This window comes from Myodes glareolus, chromosome 26, assembly GCF_982192425.1.
Source record: "Myodes glareolus chromosome 26, mMyoGla1.1, whole genome shotgun sequence".
Lineage (NCBI taxonomy): Eukaryota > Metazoa > Chordata > Mammalia > Rodentia > Cricetidae > Myodes > Myodes glareolus.
This window is the reverse complement of record NC_142051.1, coordinates 12,511,354-12,536,897: the sequence shown is the minus strand read 5'-3', so window position 1 is coordinate 12,536,897 and position 25,544 is coordinate 12,511,354. Positions and strand designations below refer to the sequence as shown.

Below are 25,544 nucleotides of genomic sequence, written 5' to 3'. Positions count from 1 at the left end.
CGTCCGCTAAACCTAAGCATTTATTTAGCCATAAACCAAACCAGGCAACGTATCTCCTAGGTAACGGAAAGTTTGTTCTCCGTATTTAGAGTCAGGGTCTTTGTATCCCTGGCTGGCCTGGAATTCCACTAAGTAGCAAAGGAAGACCTTGAACTTCCGATCCTTCTGCCATCCCCTCCCCAGCACTGGGGTTTACAAGTATGTGCCATCATCTGCAGTGTATGTGATACTGGGAATCACATCCAAGGATTCATGCATGTTAGGCAAGCATGCTACCTCTGGGCCACCCACTCAGTCCATACAGGTCTTACTGTAGAGACTACCAACCACAAGTTTTGAAGAACAAAACCTCCCAGCAAATCGAGCTGTCTCAGGGCAGCCTTCCAGGTTTCGCTTCTCTTTGGCTTTTTAAATCCTTAATTTTTATTTTTAATTGTGTGGTTCTGTGCACAAGTGCAGGTACTCCCAAGGCCAGACAAACCCAGGCAGTCGTGAGCCAGCTGACGTGGCTGTGATAACTCTGAACCCCAGTCCTTTGGAGTAGCACACGTTCTTAGCCACTGAGCCATCTCTCCAGATCCTATTTACTCTTTTGGTGTTGTCTGAGACAGGGTTTCTCTATGTAGTCCTGGCTGTACTGGAACTATGTAGACCAGGCTGGCCTCGAACTCAGATCTGTCTGCATCTGTCTCCCGAGTGCTGATGTGTGAGTCAGCATGCCTGGCTATTTGCTTCTTTTTGACACCCGATAGCCCAAGCTGGCCTGGCTTCCTATGTAGTCTGTGTAATCTTGCTTCAGTCTCCAGAGTGCTGAGATGCAGGCAGGAGCTGCCATATCTGCTTGTTAAGACAAGGTCTCAGACCCAGTGGGAAAAGGCACTTGCCTGAACAAGGCTGACAACCTGAGTTCAGTCATCAGAACCCAGGTACTAGAGTTTGAAAAAAAAATGTAAGAAATTTAAAAAAATAATAAATTGAAAAATATATAATTTAAGGTATGGGTATTTTACCTGCATGAATGTCTGCACACCACATGCATGCAGTGCCTACCAGAATCAAAAGGCATCAGATTCCCTGGAACTGGAGTTACCCAGTAGTGAACTACCATGAAATGTGCTGGGTATCGAACCCAGGTCTTTTGGAAGAGGAACCATTGAGCCATCTCTTCAACCTCCAAAAATGTTTTTTTAGAAAGAAGCCTAGGAAGAGTTTGAAGAGGGAGCAGCGATACAATACCAGAAGGGTGCTAGACTTTTTTTCTATTTGAGACAGGACTTGCCTCAAACTTCCCGTGTCAAGGCTGGGATGAATTCCTGACCATCCTGCTCCGTCTCCCAAACGCTGGGTCTAAACCGCCATCCCCAGCTGAAGAATAAGCTAAAGAAAGCCTAGTGTACTGATGTCATCTGAGTGAGAAACAGACTGGAATGTTTTAAAGCAGGCATTTGGCCAGACGGTGGTGATGCACACCTTTAACCCCAGCACTCAGGAGACAGAGCCAGATGGATACCTCTGTGAGTTTGAGGTGAGCCTGAGCTACAGAGTGGGTTTCAGAACAGCCAGGGCTACACAGAGGAACCCTGTTGTAATTTGAAAAAGGGGTGCGTGAGAGAAAGATGCCATGTGACAGAGCTCAGGTAGAGGGCTTTTTATTGGGGTACAGAACTAAACAGAATTCTCAACAGAAGAATCTCAAATGGCCAAAAGACACTTAAGGAAATGTTCAACATCCTTAGCTATCAGGGAAATGCAAATCAAAACAACTCTGAGATATCATCTTAAATCTGTCAGAATGGCTAAGATCAAAAACACCAAAGATAGCTTATGCTGGAGAGGATGTGAAGTAAGGGGAACACTCATCCATTGCTGCTGGGAGTGCAAACTTTACAAAAAGTTTGGAAATCAGTATGGCGGCTTCTCAGAAAACTGGGAATCAACCTACCTCAAGATCCAGCAATACCACTCTTGGGCATATGCCCAAAAGATGCCCAATCATACTACAAGGGCATTTGTCCAACTATGTTCATAGCAGCATTATTTGTAATAGCCAGAACCTGGAAACAACCTAGATGCCCCTCAACCGAAGAATGGATAAAGAAAGTGTGGCACATCTACACATTAGAGTACTACTCAGCAGTAAAAAATAATGACATCTTGAAATTTGTATGCAAATGGATGGAATTAGAAAGCACTATCCTGAGTAAGGTAACCCAGACCCAAAAAGATGAATATGGTATGTACTCACTCATTAAGTGGATACTAGCTATAAACAAAGGATATTGAGCCTATAGTTCATGATCCTAGAGAAGCTAAGTAATAAAGTGACCCCTAAGAAAAACATATATAGACCCACCTGGAAAGTAGAAATAGACAAGATTGATCACCTGACAAAATTGGGAGCATGGGGGTGGGGGGAGAAGGGAGGGTGGGAGGGAAAGAGGAGGGGAGAAGGGAAGGGGTGAGGAGAACATGAGGGAATGGGATAGTTGAGATGGAGGAAGCAGAGAGATCTTGATTGAGGGAGCCATTGTGGGGTTAGAAAGAAACCTGGCTCTAGAGAAATTCCCAGGAATCCACAAGGATGTCCCCAGCTAAGACCCTAAACAATAGAGGATGGGGTATCTGAACTGGTGTTTCCCTGTAGTCAGACTGATGAATATCTTAAACACCACCATAGAATCTTCATCAAGTGACTGATGGAAACAGAAGCAGAGACCCGTATCAGAGCAATGAACTGAGTTCCCCAAGTCCAGTGGAAGAGTAGAAGGAATGAGACTATGAGCAAAGAGGTCAAGACCATGATGGGCACACCCACTGAAAGAGTCTACCTGAGCTAATAGGAGCTCACCAACTCCAGCTGGACTGGGGAGGGACAAGCATAGGACCAAACTAGTCCTCTGAATGTGGGTGACAGATGCATAGCTGGAGTAGACTGCGGCAGGGCCACTGGCAGTGGCACCAGGATTTATCTCTACTGCTTGTACTGGCTCTTTGGGAACCTACTTTCTTTGGATGGATACCTTGCTCAGTCTAGATATAGTAGGGAGGGCCTTGGACCATCCCCAAAGCAATGTGCCTTATCCTCTCTGAGGATTGGATGGGGGTGGAGTAGGAGGGTGTGTGGAGGGAATAGGAGGAGAGGAAGTGGAAACTTGGATTGGTGTGTATAATGAAGGGAGATAGGTTTTTTTTAATAAACAATTTTTAAAAAGGGAACATAGCAATTGTACACAGGAGGAGCTCTTAGTGGCTGCAGCTGAGGATGGATCCGTCAGGACCCCAAGGGCGGGCCAGTGCAGATGCCTAAAGACTAACAAACTCTGTCTCAAAAAAACCAAAAAAATAAAAAGAGGCATTTGGCTTTCACTGTTTTCTAATATATGTTTTTAAATCCTTATAGTCTGCTGTGTGCGGCGTGCTAAGGTGACTGGTGAAGTCACCACGGGAACCAACCCCATGATGACAAGACCAGACACACTCAGCCCTACCTCCACCCAGCTCACAAGGGGGACAAGGGGGGCCAGCTTTGATAAGGCAGTGGTCAACGACTGTAATCAATAGTCAACCCTGCTTATGTAATGGATTTCGTAACTCCCCCTTAAGGTCAGAGTTCTGACATCAGACAAAGAAAGCACAGAGCTCAGCCTGGTCACAATGGGGAGGGACAGCATAGCCCTTCTGGGAAAAAAGCGGTACTTAGATGGCACGTGAGAAGGGTTCAGGACCAAGAGATGCCCAGAAGGTACCAAAGTCTATGGAAACTCTACTTTTTCTTTTTTCAAGACAGGGTTTCTCTGTATATCTCTGGCTGTCCTAGAACTCACCCTGTACACCAGGCTGGCTTCAAACTCAAGAGATCCACCTGCCTCTGGCTCCCAAGTGCTGGGATTAAATGGAAGAGCATCACGCCCAGATGTGCCCTTGGCTTTTAATGGTCATTTTCTGAATCTTACCTTCAGCTTGGCTGGGAGCCAGGGGCAGGAAGCTGGCTCCAAGGCTGAGCACCTGCCCTTTGTTCATGCAGAACATTCCACCACCACCCAGGACTTTTCTGCAGTCTTTTATCCCTTCCTTTGCCTGGTGCCAACAAACTGGTTTAAACTGTAGCTTCTGTGTCTGCCCGGTACACACAAGTTAAGATCCATTCTCAGGACCCCAGTTCAATTGTCTTAATGTTCTACTGTTATAAAGAGACACCATGACCACACAACTCTTATAAAAGAAAACATTTAATTGGGGGCTTACAGCTTCACAGGTTTAGTGTGTTATCATGGTGGGACATTGTGCTTGAGAAGGAGCTGGTACAGGAAACTCTGAGTAAAGGTAGAGAGTCTTTTTTCTTTTTTAATATTTATTTATTATGTATACAGTATTCTGTGTGTATGCCTGCAGGCCAGAAGAGGGCACCAGACCTCATTACAGATGGTTGTGAGCCACCAAGTGATTGCTGGGAATTGAACTCAGGACCTCTGGAAGAGCAGGCAATGCTCTTAACCGCTGAGCCACCTCTCCCAGCCCCAGGAGCTGAGATTCTTACATCTTCACTGGCAGACAACAGGTGACCGGTCTGTTGCACTGGGTATGGCTTGAGAATATGAGATCCCAAAGCCTACCTCCACAGTGATATACTGCTCCAGCAGGGTCACACCTCCTAAGAGTGCCATTCCCTTTGGGGGTCATTGTCTTTCAAACCATCACAAGTTCCAGCAGTTCACAACTGCCCATGACTCATGACTCCAACTCCAAAGGACCCAGTGCCCTCATTTGGCCTCTTCGTACCTATGTGTACACACACATCTGGTACACTTACGCGAGTATGCATATAATGAAATAATTTTTTAAAGATTCTCGCCGGGTGGTAGTGGCACACGCCTTTAATCCCAGCACTCAGGAGGCAGAGGAAGGCAGATCTCTGTTAGTTTGAGGCCAGCCTGGTCTACTAGTTCCAGGACAGGCACCAAAGCTACAGAGAAACCTTGTCTCAAAAAACCAAAACAAACAAACAAACAAACAGATTTATTCTCGATGTTGTTTGGTTGACTTTATTACTTTGTTTTCTGTTGCTGTTTATTGTTTTTTAAGGTAGAGTTTCACTAGCTTGTCCAGGATGGCCTCAAATTCAAGTTGTTCTTATCCCCCATGAGGAGCTGAACCAACGGGACGCACCCTATGGCCAGTAAGATGAAACTTCTTGAGGTAACACTGCTTTTGTGTTTATGGGGGAAGGTCGGAAGAAGAGAGAAGTCTCTCTTTCTAAAATTACATTTATTGGGTCAGGCTTGGTGGTATAACCACGCTTTCCCCTTCCTCTTGTGGTAATTCTCTGCCTTTACGCTCAGCTCAGATGATTTTAACTCTAACCCTTAAAGTTCTTCCAAAAACATACGAGAAGGTTGGAGAGCTCCGAGTGACATGTCACATCAAGATCAGCAAGTTTTAATCCTACATGCTTAATGTGAGACACAAATCAAGGATGTCTGTTATCTTCAGAGCAGTGCATCCCAACTCTCCCTCAACTGCAGGAATGGGCTCAACCACGTGTCCTGGGAGCAGTCATAAAAAGAAAAGGAGGAAACCTAGGGCCTTCTGAAGGTGCTGAGCACGCCCATGCACTGTTAGACGCTAGGGATGAGGCTGAGGATGGGACCCACCTCCTGCAGAAAGCGAAAAGGGGGGAGTGAGTGCAGGCTGCCCTGTGGAGCTCGTTTACTCCTGTTTCCTAGGAAATGGTTCCCAGAAGAGATTACATCTTCAGAGACCAGTTGTACACACAGATGAACCTGGGGCAGGACTGGACCACACAGTCCATCCAACACTGCTGCCTAAGATTCCTAGCCATCAGTGTAGGGAACAGCACTTTCAACGTGAGCTGAGCAGCTTCTATGCCTCCAGCTGTGTCTGTCTCCAGAAGAGGCACCTGGCTTTCAGTCATCATCATCATCCTCAATTTGAAACCGTTTCTTCTTGTGGATTACTGGAGTCCCCAGCTCTGCTGCTGTGGAAACGACAGGTGAGAGGGAGAAAACATCTATATAAAAGGACAGGCGAACAGCAGAGTGTCTTCAGGAGGAAAGGCGGTCCCGATCAGAGCCCCTACCTGGTCCCCGCCCCTCGTCGTCCTCATCGCTGTCCAGCAGCTCCCGCTTCCTGGGCACGATCTTCCGTTCCTCCTCCGCAGGCGTCTCTTCCTCTGAAGTGGCTATAACACACAGAACTAAGGCACGAGGTCGGCATCACCCCCAAACTCCTTCCCAGCCCTCACACCCACATGAGCGGAACCAGGAGGTGAGCAGTGACATGCTACCTTCTGGGGACACCAGGCCTGCTTTCTTCTTACGGGCCGACAAGAGGGCCCTCAGGGCCTTGGCTCGGTGCTCACTGGGACTCCACTCTCCAGGGACTCCTGGGTGGTGCTCTGGCTCCTCTCCCCTCTCCTCCTCTTTTTCTTGTTGATTCAAAGACGCTGCCATTCTGCGAAGCTGGGTGGAGCTCAGCTTGGCTGGAATCCGCCAGAAGGTTTCCTGCAGGAAGACAGCAGGTGAAGTGCGCAGAGAGGACCAGCCTCTCTGGCCACTGGACTCTCTTCTATTATTCACTGGATAAAGAGGAATAAATTGGATAATAAAATATAAAATAATAAATATGCAGAGAATGATGGAAAGAACTGTCAACCTGACTTCTTCATTTAAAAGATATATCCAGTGTCTAGCTCAGGACTCCATCATGCTCCCGGTAAACCCAGCTGTTAACAGGAAATGCAGGAAAAGATCATGGTCACTACAAGTGAACCAGGTGGGACATAGGCTTGGAATCGATGGGAGAAGAGCAACGTGCTATAGAGCTGGATTGGGCACCAAGTAAGTATGTTTGATTCATGAGCTGGACAGCAGTAAGCCTGCTTCTCTGAGGAAGGGACACTGAGTTGACCCCTAAAGGAAGATGAACTGGCTATGTACGAACAGCCCTGGCACTCTGGTTCGGGATGACGGGAAGCAGGTGTGTGTGTGGAGTACCCATGTGAAGACGGCATGCCACCTGGAGGCTGTGACACACAGACCCACCCAGTGCTCCACACAGAGAAGGTTCGCATGGGAACTAGGGCATGGACTTAGGAAGGAAGGAGACCCAGTAAGACCTGATGCAGGGGGGCTGGAGAGCACAGACAAGACAGCAGGGAGAAGCAGGGCAATGAGGTGTGTTCTCACAGGACCAGAAATCCCTGCTGACATCGTGCCAGCTCAACTGGCTGGCCCTGAGGTCGGGGGCTGGGTCCCTAGTCTGCTGAGATCATCTTGCTTTGACACTTGCCTGCCCTGAGATGGGGGGCCGGATCCCGAGCTTGCGCAGAAGATGCTGAAACTGTGCGTTCTCCATTGCTTCCTCATTTTCCTCTGTCAGAGGCACCAAAGGGACTCCTTGGGAGCAACCTGGAGCAGGGCCACAGAGCGTGGTGAGGATGGAGGCAGGACTGGTCCTCGGCCGCAGGGGCCCGAGCAGCCCTGGTCTCCAATGCACTCACCAGCCTCTTCCCGGTCATCTGCTGCGCGAGCCAGGCAGTTCTGGAGCCACAGGAGGGGGGCGGAGAGGCCTGAGTGAAGAAGGGAAACTTGCACTTGGTCCCCACCCCCTCCTAACCCTCCACCTCTGACATCTCTCCCAACCGAAGTCCTCACCTTCCCGACACAGGCTCTGGCCAAGGTCCTCAGCAGAGAAAAACGAGCTACCCTGAACTGCTTCTGCTTCCAAGCCTTCCTCTTTCTCTTCATCTTCCTCACTCTCCTCCTCCGGCGAATGTTCTTCTTCCTCCCCAGGATCTTCCTGCCAAGAATCTTTCAGGGACTCATCTCCATTTGACTGAAATTCATTGGAAACAGAGGTAGGGTCTCAGAGGAACATTAGTGGGGCTTTGTTCCCTCTCCACCCACTGAAGGGACCTGGCCTGAATAGCCTGCAGCAGAAGGAATCCAAGAGACCCAGGCTGGAGGAGCCAGGATAGTGTTACCATGGGAACCGGGCGGTGGTGCACAGCCTTAATCCCAGCACCCATAGGCAGAGGCAGGTGGATCTCTGTGAGTTCGAGGTCAGCCTGGTCTACAAATTGAGTTCCAAAACAGACTCCAAAGCTACACAGAGAAACCCTGTCTTAAAAACCCAAAAAAATGAATGGATGGATGGAAGGAAGGAAGGACAGACGGACGGATGGACAAAGGTTACCATGGAAGAGGGCTCCAACTTCTTTCTTCGTTTTTTGTATAGTTGCCGCCGCTCAGACACCAATCCCAGGGCCAGCAGTTTATCCACTATTCGAGCCCGAGAACGCTTGGCTGTGATGTTTTTCATGATACGACCAAGAACATCTGTAGAGAGAGAGCCAAAGAGAGCACGTTTGGATGCTCTAGAGCAACTGGGAAGGACTGAGCAGTAGCAATCAAAGGCCAGCTTAGGTCACTCCAAGGGACACAAATGTGGCAAGGGAGCAGAAGGGCAGGACAAAGCTTCCATAGGAGTGAGAGGCAGCGGGGAAGAGGGCAGCTTGGCTCTCAGTTCCGCGGTTCCTGAGCATCTATCTCCCCCACTCACCGTCAGAATCCCGAAACTCCTCGAAGAGCCGCTGCAGTTCCAGCTCCTGCTCCTCTGTCCACAAGACAATCCGGGTCCCCTTCCTGTTCAGGCAGGTGTCAGTGCCGGGGGAGGCTTCGGGCAAACAGGGTTCCTGACCTGCACTCCCTCCAGAGCAAGGGCCTTACCTTTGGAAGTCCTTGACACTGTCGGCCAGGCCCATCTGCACCAGATGGTGGATGACCTGCTTGCGTGTTCGAGTTCTCAGATGTGCGAGGATGGTTTCCACCACATCTTGGCCTGTGAAGGAGAAGCAACAGGGCAGTATGAAGGTGTCTGAGGGCCTAGGCTGCCCTCCTCAGGCTCTCAAGACCTCAAAGGCTCTCACCTTCCACTTCCTTATGGGCGAGGTATAGTTCCTGAAGCTGGGCCTCTTCCTCAGCGCTCCACGCAGCGGCTCTGTGGCTGAAAGACATGAATGGTGAAAGAGGAACAGGTGCACGCAGGCCATTGATTTAAAGAGACAAGTCTGAAGCTCTCCCTCATCAGCCCAGAACAAAGGGTAAAGCAGGGGACGCAAAGAGGCAGGAAGCAGAGGCCTTTGCTCTCCTGCATAATAATTCAAAGGCCAAAATCAGGAGATTTCTGATTCTGGAAGTACAGAACCTGACACTCCGAGGACAGAGAGCAAAATGGGAAAAGAAAAACCAGCCACAGCTACCACCTGCAGCCTGACTCCATGCACATTTTAAGAAAGCAGACATGGACACTCTGGGGACCACCCCACTATCATCAGTAGCCACCTGTGAAGGCTGCTGACAGAGAAGGAAACTGAAGGTGGCAGAAGACTTAGGTCCAGTCTCGTTCCTGGCTTGGGTAACCTCAGGAACAGCATTCACCTCATGGGCCTCCTCCCTCCCTTCCGAAAGGAGAAGAAACGTAAGATCACATGATGGCCGTGCCTCCCCAGCCCCTCGCTCACCCACTGTCCAGGGAGCCATATCCCTGAGTCATCTCTCGAACCACCGCAGTGTTCTTCCAGAACAGCAGCTCCACAAAAGCCTTCTGGTTGACTGCAGCCAAGGCGAAGAACTTGCCAATGATGTATTTGGCAAAAGTCACCAGCTCCTGTCAGAAAGAAAAGCTACGATGGCACCCCAGCCCAAATGAATATGCAGATCTGGCCCTGTTAATCTACCCGTTCCTAGCTTGCCTCTACCTTCTCTCTGCCTCTCCTCTCTCCTCTGTCCAGCTCCCTCAACCTGCCTGCTGACCTCTTCACTGTGTGGATGAGGATCTCTCTGCCCCGACGCCTTCTTTTCTCGAGAATCACCCACACCCCGCGTGTACCACTCCTTGACAGCCCCTCACTTTGTAGGCTCCAGCAGCCGGGTCACTCAACAGCCGATTAAAGAGGCAGAACAACGAGAGCTGGAAAAGCAGGGCTTCCATTCCCAGGTCATGGGCCAGCCGGTGCAGCATCTTGGCAACACAGTGGTTGGTGTGAGCGCTGTTCTGCCGGTAGCTCCGCAGCAGAAGCATGTAGGCTCGCACAATGGTTGAGCATGCAAAGCTACACCGAAACACGGAGGGAAGTTATTCAGCATCGGACAGCCAGCTCAGCCTCAGCCTCGCAGGGCCCAACAGTCCTCTCAGCCCGCACCGTTTCAGGTAGTCCAGAAAATTAAACTCTTTCTCCGACACCTGGACCACCTGCAACTCCTCTTCCTCCTCTTCCTCCTCCTCCTCCTCCTCTGCATCTCCTTCTATCGGCTCCTGCTGCCCTGAACAAAGAGTGAGTGTTACTGGGTTTCTGCCATGCTGTTACAGGGCAAAGCTGGAAGACACAGAAAGGGAAGGAGACTCACTCGGAAGGGGCGCGTCCAGGATTTGTTTCAGCAACTGCATTTCTTCCCCTGGGGAAATGAGTGGAGAGCCAAACACGCTTCCTTCAGGCCACACCTCCCTGGAGACAGACAGACAAGGCTTTGAGCACAGGAAGCTGGAGCTGCAGTTAGGACTGGTAGGGAAAGTGTGTCCCTCTGTCAACCGAAGAGAGAGCGTGAACTGCTACCTCAGTGATGAGACGGGCTAGGGGATTTTTCTCACAAGGCATGCTGCTCTTGGAGAAGACCTGAGTTCAGCTCCCAGCACCCATATGGCAGCCATAACCATATGGAACTCCAGGTCCAGAGGATCTGAAATCCTGTTCTAGCATCCACAGACAAACAGGAACAAATGTGGTGCATAAACATACATTCAGGCAAAATGCTCACACACATAAAATAAAACAAACCTAATATACATATAGAGAAGTAGAAAGACAACTCAAGCGAGGAACATGGCAGTCATGTCTGTAGGTGTACACACAGTAGACAACTCAAGCGAGGAACACGGCAGTCATGTCTGTAGGTGTACACACAGTAGCTCTACACAGAAGACACTAAAGGTCAGTCATCAACATGCTACTCACGGCTAACTGTGGCTGGTAGAAGTACATTTATTTTTTTTTCCTTAGTTAACTGTGTTTACTAGCACTTCTAAAAACAAAATACTCAGGGAGGAGAGGTGTCTCAGTGGTTAAGAGCACTGACTGCTCTTCAGAGGACCTGGGTTCAATTCCTGGCATCCACAAGGCAGCTCAGAGCTGTCTGTAATTCCCGTTCCAGGGAATATGACCCCCACGGCAAAACACCAATGCATATAAAATAAGGCCTCCCCAAGGCTTCCCTATTCCCTCAGAGCCCAGGAAGATTCTTACCGGGCAGACCGCAGGAGGGCCAGGGCTTGTGGCGCCTGGCCAGCCAGAAGGCAGTCTTGGATCTTCACCATGGCGTCGACCCGCTGCTCTTCCACTGGCACCTCTGAGGCCGCATCAAAGGGAACAACGGAGTCTACACTGAGCTCAGGGTCCTAGAGACAGACACCGCCATGGGAGCAGCGCTGGAGGAAGCCCAGGCTGTCTCCAAGAGTACCGTCCGCACAAAGGATAGGTCTTCTCTAACTACCGACCTGGGCACACCGCAGCAGCTGTTCTTCCAGGGCTGGCCACATGGCCTCCAGCTCCCCAGGACCATGCGAGACGTTACCAGAAGCAACACCTTGGTCTTGAACCTTCTTTTTCTTTTTTCTCTTTTTCCTTTTGTTCTAAGGGGAAAGAACTGTTTGGTAAGAGCAGAAGAGCCACAGAAGTCTCTACCCCTCAGTGTTAGAGAAGTGGAACACAGGCAGAGGACACGGGGCAGTAGACCTGACGACTACAGACCCAGTGCTGGAGGAACAGAACTGATGCCACGTTTGCCTTTGACCTTCACGTATGTGCCATGGCACATGCTCCACCCCCCTCCCCCACAAATAAATAAATGTAAAGGACAAAGCACATAGAAAGAGAGCCTGGAACTTTTCCTTTTTGAAGACCAGGAGTGTGAGTCAACACCTGAATTTTGCATTCTGCTCCTGAGAGTCATGGCTGTGAATGGCCCACTGCATGGATAACACGAGAGTCACGGCTGTGAACTGCACACTGCACAGATAATGTGAGTCACGGCTGTGAACGGCGCACTGTACAGGTAATGTGAGTCACGGCTGTGAACAGCACACTGCACAGGTAATGTGAGTCACGGCTGTGAACGGCGCACTGCACAGGTAATGTGAGTCACGGCTGTGAACGGCGCACTGCACAGGTAATGTGAGTCACGGCTGTGAACGGCGCACTGCACAGGTAATGTGAGTCACGGCTGTGAACGGCCCACTGCACAGGTAATGTGAGTCACGGCTGTGAACGGCCCACTGCACAGGTAATGTGAGTCACGGCTGTGAACGGCCCACTGCACAGGTAATGTGAGTCACGGCTGTGAACGGCCCACTGCACAGGTAATGTGAGTCACGGCTGTGAACGGCCCACTGCACAGGTAATGTGAGTCACGGCTGTGAACGGCCCACTGTACAGAACAACGCAAATGAGCTTTAGCATAGCAGCAGCTACACAGACAACACCGAGCAAAGGACAAACTACCAATGCTCAGAGTCCAGAGTGCAAAAATTACTTCTGGCAAAGTCGTCTTCATTCTTTTGCCTTTCAAGTACAGCTCTGGCAAGCATTTTTTTAAAAAGAGATTTATTTTTATTTTATATGTCTGAGTACTCTGTCAGCATGTATGTATGTACACCCCATGTGTGCAGCATCTGCAGAAGTCTGAAGAGGACATGAGTAACCCCATGAACTAGAGTTATAGAGCACTGTGAGCTTCCTTGTGTGTCCAGGAACTGAACCTGGGTCCTCTGCAAGTCCAGACAGTGCTCTTGGCCACTGAGTCATCTTTCCAGCCTTAATTTCTTTAATATTTATGTGCATGAGTTTTTCTCTATTGTATATGTCTTGTTATCATATATGTATATAGACAGCATATATCTCTAGTGCCCTGTAGGGTGCTGGGTACCCTGGAACTGAAGTTACAAATGGTTGTGAGCCTGCACATGGCCCTGGGAACCAAGCCTTGGTCTTCTGCAATGACTGCAAGTTCTCTTAATCGCTGAGCCACATCTGTAGCTCAGTTCTGACACTTTATGATTTATTTTTATTTTATGTTCATTGGTGTTTTGCCTGCATGTATGTCTGTGTGAGTGTGCCAGATGCTCTGGAACTGGAGTTACACACAGGTGTGAGCTTCCATGTGGGTGCTGGGAATTGAACCCAGGTTCTCTGGAAGAGCAGCCAGTGATCTCTCTTAACCACTGAGCCATCTTTCCAGTCCTAGTTCTGACTTTATTTTATTCTGTGTGTGTGTGTGTGTGTGTGTGTGTGTGTGAGAGAGAGAGAGAGAGAGAGAGAGAGAGAGAGAGAGAGAGAGAGAATAAAAGGGAAAGACAGACAGACATATGGAAGTCAGAGGACACCTTGGAGAAACTGGTTCTCTCCTATCATGAGTCCGAGGGCTCTAACGCCGGGCACCAGGCTTGGCAGTAGGTGCCTTTCCCTGCTGAGCGGTCTTACCAGTCCCAGACAAAAACTTTTTAAAAAGCAAACATGTTTACTAGGCTGAATCTCTGTGCATCTAAGACAGAGATCCACTGGAGATTTTGTTGACTTTCTGTCTTTGACTTTTCATCTACTAATCAGTTTTGGACACAATTTCAATTTAGGAACCTAGAGATTGACATAGGTTGTTTGAGTGTATTCTAACTGAAATTAATAGAGGACTAGCCTGGCCAGGTGGTGGTGGTGCATGCCTTTAATCCCAGCACTTGGGAGGCAGAGGCAGATCTCTGTCAGTTGGGGAGCCAGGCTGGTCTACAAAGTGAGTTTCAGGACAGTCAGGGCTACACAGTGAAACCCTGTCTTGAAACCCCCCCTCCAAAAAAAGAGAGGACTAGCCTGACCTACTTGTGTGTGTGTGTGTGTGTGTGTGTGTGTGTGTGTGTGTGTGTGTGTGAACGAACCTGTATGCATGAATGCACGGCCAGCAGAAGTTGGTGTCTTTCACTGTGCCTTCTACCTTTCCTTTTGAAATAGGTTAAAATGAACCTAACGGGCAACTCCATACTGACAATACCCTGAGCCTCTGGCCTTTAGTTTAGAATAGTCCTAGGAGGTCATCGTCAGCTGTAGAAAACGTGAGGAGACCTGTTCTTCACCCTCCCCATAGCTCCTCCCACACCCTGCAGCTGCCCAGTACCTGCACCATCAGGTTCCCACGGCTCCTACAGAACCGCTCCAACATCTTGAGGAAGAGATGTGTGGTTTCCACCAGGTCACGAAGGAATGAACGTGGGTGGTACCTCTCATCGAATTTCCGGAAGAGCGCCAGGAAGAGCTCTCGATACTCCATCACATAGAAGATGTTGTCTAGGAGTGGAGACCAGAAGGAATGAGAGGGATTGGGAAAGGGGAGATGACGCCAGGACATGGAAGGATGAGACTCCAGTTAAGAAGTGGGAAGGCCTCACTTTTGATGATGCGGCTGCTCTCTCTCACAGCCTCGTCTGGGGACATGTCCATCTCATTCACAGTGGCCAGGAGCTCCTGATAGGCCTTTAGAGCCAGATGCATCCTGACAAAGTGGGGGGCAACAGGTAAGACGGAGGCAACATAAGGCTTTGGCAAAGGTAAATGACAACCCCCTCCCCAAATGAGAAGACCCACCGGTCCCTGCATTAGCCTGACCACCTCAGTCTTGAAATAGGAAAAAGACTATGCACGATTCTGGTGGTCAGACTCCCAGTAGGCTAAGGTGTCCACTGTGATCCCCAATGGCCTTCCCACTGACCGGCGTGCCCAGGACGCAGCCTCCTTGCGGTCAGTCAGCATCATCTCATAGTAGTTGGTGAGGTTCTGCTCCACGAAGTGGAAGGTACGGACACTGAGGGTCTCGGAGACAAAGCCAGGGCGGAAGGAGGCAGTTCGGTTGAAGGCCATAAAGAACGCTAAAGCCCACATGTAGTAGGTCTCATCATGCTGCTGGGCTCGCTCCCGAAGCAGGTGATCCTAACAAAGAGACCAAGTGACCTCAGGGCTTCTAACTCCCTCCCAGCTGTTCTTGCCTGAGATGAGGGTTTGGACCCTGGACACCAACACAGTGTTTCCTAGGATCCACAATTTCCAGTTTCCTCTTGTTTGCCTCAGCTCTGTTCCTTTCTCCTCCCTTTCCTCTGGGGAAATTGCTCCAGAGCCTTGTTTTTAGAGAGAATTCATTTTATTTTGTAATTCACATGTCTCTGTGTGGGTGTGTACAGAGTGCCAGTCCACGGAAGCCAGAAGAGGGCATCAGACCTTCTGAAGCCGCAGCTCCAGGCAGCACCGAGCGACCTGATCTGGGATGCAGCTCTCTGCAGGAGCAGCAGTGCTCTTAGCCAGGGAACCATCCAGTCCCACTGACAACTTTTCAGTCATGCGAATAATATTCATTCTGCCATTCGTCAGGCCCACCCCCTCCGCAGTCCACACAAGCGCAGCCTTCCACGGGCCCCTCGGCAGGCTGTCCTCCTTGCCCACCACTGACCACATCACCCCTCTGCTCTACCCCTAACTGCCTAGACGTCCTTCCGGGCTCTCACCTTGACCGCACCCATGAGTGGGTTGTAACAGTTCTCCAGGAACTCAGAGCAGAAGTCCCTGAGGAAGAGTCTCACGTTGAGGGCAGAGCGGCGATGAACGGCCAGCTCCTGGGCGGCCTGGCGACGCTTCGGCACCCTCCGGGGCTGCTTCCCCAGGTCTGAACTGTAGTTTCGGAGCTGACGGTATGGGTTGTACCATTAGAGTAAGTTCTGACCGCCCCACCCCTTGCAGTTCTTTCTACAGGCACCGGCCTGAAGTTTTCTTGGGAGAAACGCCTAGAAGGATGTCTGCCTCTGGTATTGGTGATGGCACCAGGGGAGACAACACAATCAACACCAGAACCTCTACTGTGGTCACCAATCTCTGAGCTGGAGGACAGAACCTTCCTCAGGTTCTGCAACTCCAATGTTTCTGCCTTGTACTTATGCGTACTCACATTGTGAAGGCCTTTGTGAAAGATGACGTCCCTCTCCCCAATGGACTTCAGCCCCTTGACAATGTAGGAGCCCCCAAATCGAGAGTGCCTTCAAGGAAAAAAAAAAGGTTCCAAAATGAATCCTCAGTTCCCTCAAAGTGTTAGGCAACTCTCTCTGTCAACAGCTTTGTGAGAGTTCGTTTAAAATATTATTAACCAGCCCCAGCCTCAAGCCGTCCATGTTGGTGTTTGCTGCTGTGTCCCAGGGCACAGCAGAGCACGCCGCCACCCACCTGTTGCCTCGCTGGAGGGCTCGAGTTCTCTTCTCCGCCATCTCCCGCTGGCGCAGAACCTCCAGCTCCGCCACATCTGTGCTTCGCTCCTGAGCCAAGCGTCCCTGCCCTACTCCCGCTAGCTGTTCAGGGATCTGGATTGGGAACGAGGAAGAAGAATCAGAATCAGGACATGTGTTTCTTAAGCCTTAGCTCACCACGGACGGACACACATAACTGTTGACAGGCCTCGGACGGAAGACAGTCCGGGCACCAACTACCTGCCTCCTCAGGTAATTCCCCATTATGACCAGAGCAACAGGCCAGGTGACAGAAAGCACAGGGACGGAGGGAGCGGAGAGTGCGCAGGGCTCACCTGGTCTCGGAACATGAGGGAAACAATCTCCAGCACGTGCAGACTCCACTGCTGCTCGGCAGAGGAGCTGGCCAGGAAGAGGAGCAGGTCGTCCATGCCGCTGAGATGGATCGCCCAAAGAAGCCGGTCATGGATGCTAGCATCGTCATCGATCCTCTGAGTCAGCGGAGAGGGAGGAAGGACACGCTCAGCTCCATGACTGCCCCCAAAGTCCCCAACGCAGAAGACAGAAAAACCTGGAAGTGGGGAGTTCGCCCTAAACAGCACAAGAACTCAGGAGCCCCCAGACCCTCACCTTCTCCTGCTCAAGATCAGCTGGGACATGGAGAATATTTCTGACCAACAGCAGGATCCGTTCAATCAGCAAGTTGTCTTCTTCCTGCCGATTCTCCCAGTCCTGAGCAAAAAGAGAAAAAAAAAAAAAAGGTACACACAGACACATACACATACACTAAAACTAAATCAATTTCTAAAAACAAAAAGAAAAGCCAGGAATGGTGGCACATGTCTTTAACCCCAGCACTCAGGAGGCAGAGGCAGGGGAAGGATCTCTGAGCTCCAGGCCAGCCAGGGCTACAAAGTGAGACTGTCTCAAAGCAAACAAATAGTAAATAAATATAATAAAATAAAATAATAAGAGAGTGAACCAAGCCCAGAGGTACAGGTCTGTAATCCCAGCTTCTCAGGAGACTGGGGCAAAATGACTGCAAGTTCAAAGCCTGCCCCGGTTACAGAGTGAGTTCAAGGCTATCCTGGGCAGTATAACGGGACCACACCTCAAAAATGAGAAAGAAAAGAAGCTAGGGATCTATTTCAGTGGTAGATTCAATCCCCAGTACTGTGGGGTAGGGGGCAGAGGATGGTAGTACACGGCTATAATCCTAGCACTCAGGAGGAAGAGGTAGGAGTACCATGAGCTCAAAACCAGCTTCAGCTACATGGCGAAGTAGTGAACTGAAGTGTGAAGCCAGCATGGGCTACAGGAGGCTCAATCTCAACAGGCGGGGCGTGGGGCTGGTGAACCGGCTCAGCAGTTAAGAGCACAGAGGACCAGTAGTCGGCTCCCAGCACCCACATGGCAGTTCCCAACCATCCACAGCTACAGTTCCCGGGGCTCCCATGCCCCTTCTGACCTCCGAGGGCACCCGACACACATACATACGTGCCAGCATAACATACATACATATAAAATAAACTTTAAAAAAGAAAAAAGAGTAAGGAAGCAAAGAAAGTGATATGTGTGTGTGTGTGCACGCGCGCGAGCCCGCACAGCAGTCCCCAGGAAGCTACAAACTCCAGAGTGGACTACTGTATCACTAAGGGCTGAGGACCTTCCCCGGCATAGTGCCTTCCTCTGCCTGGGGAGGTGAAGGCATACTCTCCTGTGGGAAGAGCAGGGCGAAGACTCACTCACCAGCTGTAGCAGCTCATACAAGGTTTCACTGAGGACTCCAAAAGCTTTCTCACTGGCAAAGGCCTGTTGAACAGGGAACAGTTGCTGGGTAGTTCCTAGCTTCCCTGTCATCCCTCTCCATCCTCGGACCTAGCGTCTCTGGAGAAAGGCTCCTCACCTCTTTGTAGGCCTGCAGGTAACTTAGAACCTGCAGGAAATGGTGCCGCACACTGGGGTCCTTAGGCACGCTGCCAAAACAGAGCAAGGCTGGCTGAGTCAAATTCACCATCAGCCTGGGAGACAAGGAAGGAAGAAAGAATTAGGTTTCCTTGCCAACAGATGTTGCACTTGGCAGAAGTGAAAAGGCCAAGGAAGGAACCTGATAACAGCATCGAAGAGGGGCTTGTCGCCGCGGTGCTGGGTGAGGATGGGCAGGAGGTCACTCTGCAGGATCTGTGCAGCCCCCAGTTGCTGCCGCACGTCTCTCGTCTCGTCCTCATGCCTCAAGTAGCGGATCAGATCCTTCACACTCTCTTCAGAGAGAATAAAACACCCGCCTATGACCCCAGGTCACAGAAGAAGCTGCCCCCGCCCATTCACTCTTCATCCGCACAGCCTGAGGAATTCACCAGACCTCAATCAATGGCGTTTTCCACCCGATTCCTCAAAAGAGCGCTTACCTAAGCAATCTGGCTCCTTGTGATAGGTGTCCCCTTCCAAGTACCCAAGGGCACTACACGTGGCTAGAAGTTCACAGTTCATCATGGACAAGTTCAGACACCAGAGACCTAACTACAAGGAGGTCGGGCGGTCCAGACAGGAGATGAAATGGCGAGGCCTGTGGTAACAAAGGAGAGGGCACGGGGCCCCGTGTGGTGAGGAGAAGAGACAAGCGAGGGCTCAACACTCAAGAATATTCTGGGCTTCACTTTTGTCAGAACTAAAAGTAATGCTCCCAGGCCTAGGGAAAACAAATTGTTTTAATCTTTTTTCCCCTTTTTGGTTTTTTAAGACAGGGTTTCTCTATGTAGTCCTGGCTGTATTGGAAAGTGCTCTGAAGACCAGGCTGGCCTCGAAGTCACAGAGATCCACCTGCCTCTGCCTCCCAAGTAGCAGGAAAACAAATTTTTTACTAATCAATTGTGGTACTTGGTATCAAACTCAGGGAGGTCCCTGTGCATGGTAGGCGAAGCTTCTCTGTATTAAAAACGAAAGGAAGTTCAGTGTATGAATTAAGACCTGGCCCACACTAGTGCCAGATCCTGAAACCAGAGAAACATGTTTCAGAGTTAAGACAGCCCAGCAGGAAAAAGGAAGACTGGCTCTGAGACCTTCACCTCAGAGAGCTCTGCTCTTGGGAGGAGTCAGACTGAACCTTTGCCTTCCACAGTTCTTCCTCAAGTGGCCCTAGTCCGGATGTACCACAGGAGTTAAGAGTCCTAGCTATGGACTGGCGAGATGGCTCAGCAGGGAAGGGTGCTTGACACCAAGGCTGAGCACCTGAGCACTATCCAGGGCCCCACACGGTAGGAGAGACTGATGCCTGCAAACTGTCCTCTGACCTCGACATGTCCCCTCCCTCCAAAAAAGGAAAATCCACTCCCAACCACACACTGATTACAAGATTTGTGTATATAGGGGCTGGAGAGATGGCTCAGTGGTTAAGAGCATTGCCTGCTCTTCCAAAGGTCCTGAGTTCAATTCCCAGCAACCACATGGTGGCTCACAACCATCTGTAATGAGGTCTGGTGCCCTCTTCTGGCCTGCAGACATACACACAGACGGAATATTGTATACATAATAAATACGTACATACATACATAAATAAATATTTAAAAAGAAGATTTGTGTATATAGCGGGTAGGAGTTCACAGGTGTGTATGTGTGTGTGTATATATATATATGCTCATGTGTGTATGTGTGTATGTGTGTGGAGGCCAGGGGTCAACCTCAGGAGCCTCCACCTCATTATTTTGAGACAAGGCCTCTCACTGGGATTGGGGGCTTGCTGATCGGGCAAGGATGGCCAGCCAGTGAGCCCTAGGGATCCTCCTGTCTCTGCCTCCTGAGCGCTGAAATTATAATCACAAAGCACTAAGCCTGGCTTTTAATGTGGTGTTGAGGCTTGAAGGTCATTGTGCTTGTACAACACTTCCATCAGCTGAGCTGCCTCCAGCCCCTAGGAGAAACTGATACCTCATAGGGTCTCCTCGGCTTCTGAGGCACTGAGATCTGTAAGAAAGTTCCTCGCACAATTCTAGTAGACCAGAAAGAAAAGGCAGCAAGCGAGGACGATAAACCTAAATCCCTCCACGGCCCCAGCTGCAGCACTTTCCTGTGCTCATTCATCCAGGTCTCTGCACCCTCTCTAGGTAACCATGTGGGCACAACCCAGACTCCTAAGTGACTCAGAACCTGACAGTAACACCCCAGATGCACAAAACACCCTCTACTGTCTACCCACTCCTGGGGGAGATCAGGAATCTTCATCAGTCTTGCCCCCTAGGCACTTTCGGCCGCACCTCATTCTGCTGTTCAAAGCATCTTCTAAAAAGACCTTTCCTGGCTGTGGTCCCTAGCTCTGCATCCTGACTTCAGCCCGACCAAAAGCCCAGGACGTAATGATCAATGCTACCTCCCTACACTTAGGTAAATTACATAACTGGCCCACTTCTTCACCTTGCCTGCTGTCCCACTACTCCCCGCCCTTACACACACATACACACACACACACCCCAGACCAAAGGCCTCCCCCATCTGTCCTGCCTAAGGACTGACCTAAGAAACTTGCCAAACAAGATGAAAGAGCTACCTCAGTTGAAGAACACCGCATGTTCAACACCTAGTGTTGCACTACAATAAAATATAAAACACAGAAACCCTATTTGTTTATGACTTTTTTTAATTTGTTTTTGAGACAGTCACTCTATGTATTCCTGGCTGTGCTGGAACTCACTACTATAGACCAGGCTGGCCTCAATCTCAGAGATCCTCCTGCCTCTGCTGGGATTAAAGGTGTGCTCCACCACACCTGGTTATAGGGCTATTTGAATCACGTGTCACCATGAAGGGCTGACATTCCAGGCAGTGGCTGTAACCCAGTTTCCATTCAAAATGACTGCGAGGGATGGGAATGGCAGTCCTGGCTCTCTGACATAGCCCTGCCTTCCCTCATCTGCAGGAATCCTTTCTTCTCTTTCTCCTTTACCAAATGTTTTTGCAAACCAACAAATGCCAAATGGCTCAGCAGGTAAAAAACCCTTTTCACATAAGCTCAAAGACCTGAGTTCAGACGGCAAGACGCAGTAGTGGCCATCCATCTGCCCATAAGATTCATCTACGCCCGGATTAAGCAGTGCAAACAAGAGAGACCACACCTTGGACTGGAAGATGAGAATGACTTCTCAGAGCTGTCATAAACTTAAGAAACAGGGGTGGACGGCAGGGACAGAAAAACTAACGCTCACCCTGCTTTTCCTTACAAGCTAGAGGCAAGGGCATTGTTCCCTCTCTTCATGCCAACCCACATGGCTTAGAACCGTGGCTCGATTTCTTTCCCTGGCTGTTAGGACCCTCACCTAGGAATATAAACATATATGTTCCAACACACAAAACTCCTCTCATGGTGCATTCCCTCCATCTTGGAGGCTTCTTCTTCCACTTTTATTTCCCAAGTTCCAAGCCCACATGACCTTCAAGATTCAGTTCAGATACCACTCCCCCAATGAGTCTTTCCCTGACCACCTGCAGGACGGGTATGTAATCCTTAGTCCAACGCCTATGTCCAGTCTTACACTGGATTATCCAGGACAATTCTGTCTTCCTCTACGTCGATCACCATCTTCTATAGAATCCACTAAACTCAGTAGCTTTTACGCGGGAGATACGCATTAAAGACTGCGGAATGCAACCATGCACTAAAATACTGTGAGGTCAGAAGATGGCATCAGAACCGTGGCTCACTGCATGTTGCAGACCTGCCCACCCTCTACCAAATCCGTCTCAGTTTGGGCCTCTGAAAAAGAAAGGGTACTGTCACAGTCATGGGGTGGTCTGCTCAGATTGCTCTTCAAGGAAGTTGGTGCTGGGACCGGAGAGATGACTCCACGGTTAAGAAAACCAGCTGCTCTTCCAGAGGACCTGGTTTCAATTCCCAGTTCCCACATGGCAGCTCACAGGAGAGCAAGTGCCTCTACAGACAACTGCATAAACACATGTAATTAAAAGTAAAATCTTTGGAGCCAGGCGGTGGCGCACGCCTTTAAACCCAGCACTCGGGAGGCAGAGGCAGGTGGATCTCTGTAAGTTCGAGGCCAGCCTGGTCTACAGAGCGGGTTTCAGGACAGTTAGAACTGTCACACAGAGAAACCCTACCTCAAAAAAAAAAAAAAAAAGCAAAATCTTTGTGGGAGGAATTCAAGTTCATGCTGGGGACACAGCTCAGCTGTAAACCCTGGGGCCACGTGCAGACTTCTACCTCCTGGCATTTACATTTTGTGTACATAATAAAGCAGATTGTTTAATACGGCTGACTCCCTTCACTAGTTTTAGAGTCTGTGAGGACAAGGATTGTTTCTTTTTTTTTTTTTTTTGGTTTTTCGAGACAGGGTTTCTCTGCAGTTTTGGAGCCTGTCCTGGAACTAGCTCTTGTAGACCAGGCTGGCCTCGAACTCACAGAGATCCTCCTGCCTCTGCCTCCCGAGTGGATTAAAGGTGTGCGCCACCATCGCCCGGTCTCAAGGATTGTTTCTAACCATCATGAATTTTTCTGAGTATGGTTACTGACTTCCAGGGAGTGGAGCCTGGGCAGTGTCCTGATAATGCTACTGAGGGACGCTCAGGGGATGGAGTTCAGCTGGCTGCCGAGGATGCAGGAAGCCCTGGGTTCCACTTCTGTCACTGCTTACACTGGGTGTAGGGGGCATCTGTGACCCCAGCACTTGGGAGTCTAGGGCAGAGACCAGTGTGGGCAACTCAGGGGGTCTGTCCCTTTAACTAAGGCAGGGGAGTTAGGATGTAGTGTCAAGGCTTGGTGTGCACGGGCCTTTGGTTCAGCTCTCACTGTGGGAAGATGAGAAAGGAAGGGAAATGTTCTCAGGTGCCTCTGATTCACCTCAGCTGACAGCTGCACTGACCTTTGACCCAGCAATAAAGTATGTGCATGCTTGATAAATGTCGTTTCCTAGACCAAAGCAGACAGTGAGCACAGTGAGGACTTAGGGAGGACTCCAGGGCAGGGGCTCTCATCCCTCAACACCTGGCACTCAGTGTCATGCCCGCGGTATCATTAGGAGCTCAGCACTTTGTTAAGAGTCACCGCTAATAGACAAAGGTATGATAAACGTCAGGAACACAGAGAGACTGAGAGGCTAGCCTGGTCTACACAGAGATTTCAGGCCAGCCAGGACTGTCATGTTACACGTCAATTTGTAGGAGTCTGTTCTCTCCTTCTACCATGTGGGCTCGGGGGATGGCACCCAGTTCTGCAGGCACAACCAGCCCAACTGGCTGAGCCATCAAGTATGAAACGGAGACCCTGTCTTTTAAAAAGCAGGGCTGGGGAGAGTGACCAGCCTGGAAGTCTGGATAACTTGAATTGCTGGATCTTAGGGCAGCCACACTTACGCCTCAGAGACATGTTCACCTGGCAGAGAAGTGAGAGAACTTCCCAGGAAAGGGAGTTCAGGAACCTTGAGGCAGAAAAAAAAAAAAAACGAAAAGCAGATCCTTTCCCTGAGGTTGGTAGTCAAATGGGATGAGTAAAATGGAGTTTCAAAGTAAAAGTAAAACGACAGGCATGTGCTTGTTTTTGTCCCCAAAAGAAGGTTCTAAACCGGGCAGTGGTGGTGCATGTCTTTAATCCCAGCACTCGGGAGGCAGAGACAGACGGATCTCTGTGAGTTCGAGGCCAGCCCGGTCTACAAGAGCTAGTTCCAGGCCGGCTCCAAAGCCACAGAGAAACCCTGTCTCGAAAATAACAAACAAACAAACAAATAAATAAAAGTAAGTATGGTTCTAGTGACAGCATCAAAGATAAAGAAATGACACTCCCGGAAAGAAGTTTAATTCATGGCTCTTATTCTAGCTGACATCCCCAACATAGAGGTTGTATCCTCCTACCAAATCGGGGGCGGGGTGTGTGTGTGTGTGTGGAGGTGAAGAGACTTAAACCCTGTCTATAAAAACCCTAAAGTCAACTCCTGACGGCCTCTGAATGAGTCCTCGGGTCAGGACTGGATGGCGAGCTGCAAAGTGGCTGCAAAGTGGCAATCCCCGGGAGCCTCCTGCTCTGCTTCCGGAACTCTTGGGCTCACAACCCCATGCCTAGCCGAGATCCAAAGGCTTGCACAGAGACGCGGACTCGCGGCTCCGGCGCTGCAAGCCCTCCGGGTAGCAGCCTCCGAACGCGCATGCGCTCTGGGAGCCCCGCCCCCGCCCCCCCTCGCCTTTAAACCTCGCGGCGGGAATCGCGGCCTCGACGACGTGGTCGCACACAGCCCCGCAGCCTCGGAGCTGCCCGAGTAGGTCCTGGATCCTCTCGACACACTCACCTGCTCTCCATGAGTTTCCCGGAGCCTCGGACAACCGGCGGCCCTGAGGTGCGGGGCCGCAGACTTTCCCGCCACTCGGCTGGGAGCGACCGGTCTGCGCCTGCGCGGGGGTGGGCCGGGGTGGGGCGGGGCGGGGCGAGCGGGGCAGATCCACCTGACTCCGGGCGAGGGGAGAGGGGTAATTGGTGATGAAATAAGAAGGCAAACGAATAAGGATTGTTTTATCTGAGTCGAACATCTGCACTGAATTAAAAACCAAAACGCTATGGATTTTCTACTGAATTATAATATTAATGCAGGTCGAATTAAAGTAGAATTTACAGACATTCTTCCCCTTCCAGCCTGGTGGACTATTCCAAAGTCTTAGATAGCTAGTTAGAAAAGTTGTGTTTTATTTGGAAGTGTGGAGTTGTGTTTTATTCGCTAGAGTTAGGGTTGTCTGTCTTACTATAGGCGTACGTTTTAAAGCTTGCGAAGTGTATACAGGAGGCTCAGAATAGAAAGATCTGCATAAATATTCGTTGTTCGGTTCAGGGTCACCTGCGCCCCTGCTGAGACGTTGCAATTTCACCAACAATACAAGATAGGGCTCAAAAAGTCATCTCCGTAATTAAGCATTGCTAGAGGAGACCGCTGTCTGGGGCGTGGGGAGGGTAGCTGGGAGAAAGGGAAAGACATACAAAGAGGAAAGACAGCGGAGCTAGTGAGGGGAGCCCGAAGACGCCATCTGCAAATTTCGGTTTGCACTAAATAATCTCCATCTTACCCCCTCAAAAGTAAATTTGCTTAAGACAGATTTCCTGTTTTAGCCTCAGTCAACAATTCTGGGGCTTCAGTACCATTTGCAAAGAGCTATTAGGCGGGCCTTTTAAACCACTTCATTTTTCTAGACTCTAGGCTTTCCCAAGCCCTATATTGGTTGGA

At 50.1% G+C, this 25,544-nt stretch overlaps 1 protein-coding gene across 5 annotated transcripts; it reads right to left on the bottom strand.

Annotated features, from left to right (window-relative positions):
* Window positions 1-5,015: 5,015 nt before the first annotated feature.
* On the bottom strand, window positions 5,016-24,716 carry Timeless (timeless circadian regulator). 5 transcript variants are annotated; one of them, XM_085683403.2, is made up of 29 exons: window positions 24,621-24,716; window positions 18,750-18,907; window positions 18,449-18,602; window positions 18,248-18,362; window positions 18,091-18,153; window positions 16,972-17,073; window positions 16,677-16,832; window positions 16,322-16,455; window positions 16,050-16,137; window positions 15,613-15,789; window positions 14,826-15,043; window positions 14,506-14,609; window positions 14,235-14,404; window positions 11,572-11,706; window positions 11,321-11,472; window positions 10,428-10,525; window positions 10,223-10,343; window positions 9,931-10,132; window positions 9,542-9,687; window positions 8,948-9,024; window positions 8,748-8,859; window positions 8,581-8,663; window positions 8,215-8,357; window positions 7,674-7,854; window positions 7,520-7,588; window positions 7,309-7,427; window positions 6,305-6,521; window positions 6,098-6,214; window positions 5,016-5,995 (listed from the first exon to the last, which is right to left on the bottom strand). In XM_085683403.2, the coding sequence occupies exons 2-29, from the start codon at window positions 18,832-18,834 to the stop codon at window positions 5,925-5,927; spliced, it is 3,609 nt and encodes a 1,202-aa protein (XP_085539529.2). In that variant the 5' UTR covers window positions 18,835-18,907; window positions 24,621-24,716; the 3' UTR covers window positions 5,016-5,924. The 5 variants fall into 5 exon arrangements, with proteins under 5 accessions (XP_085539529.2, XP_085539532.2, XP_085539533.2 ...); XM_085683406.2 differs by having other exon boundaries at window positions 5,016-5,992; XM_085683407.2 differs by having other exon boundaries at window positions 6,098-6,199.
* Between the last annotated feature and the right edge of the window lie 828 nt (window positions 24,717-25,544).

Bases quoted from the DNA above. Each gene is read 5' to 3' on its own strand.
- Timeless (XM_085683403.2), bottom strand. From the start codon at position 18,834: ATGATGAACTGTGAACTTCTAGCCACGTGTAGTGCCCTTGGGTACTTG. The intron at 18,154-18,247 runs GTGAGGAGCCTT...CCTGTTCAACAG, and splicing joins ACCTGCAGGCCTACAAAGAG to GCCTTTGCCAGTGAGAAAGC. The intron at 10,344-10,427 runs GTGAGTCTCCTT...CTCTTTGTTCAG, and splicing joins CCTGGACGCGCCCCTTCCGA to GGCAGCAGGAGCCGATAGAA.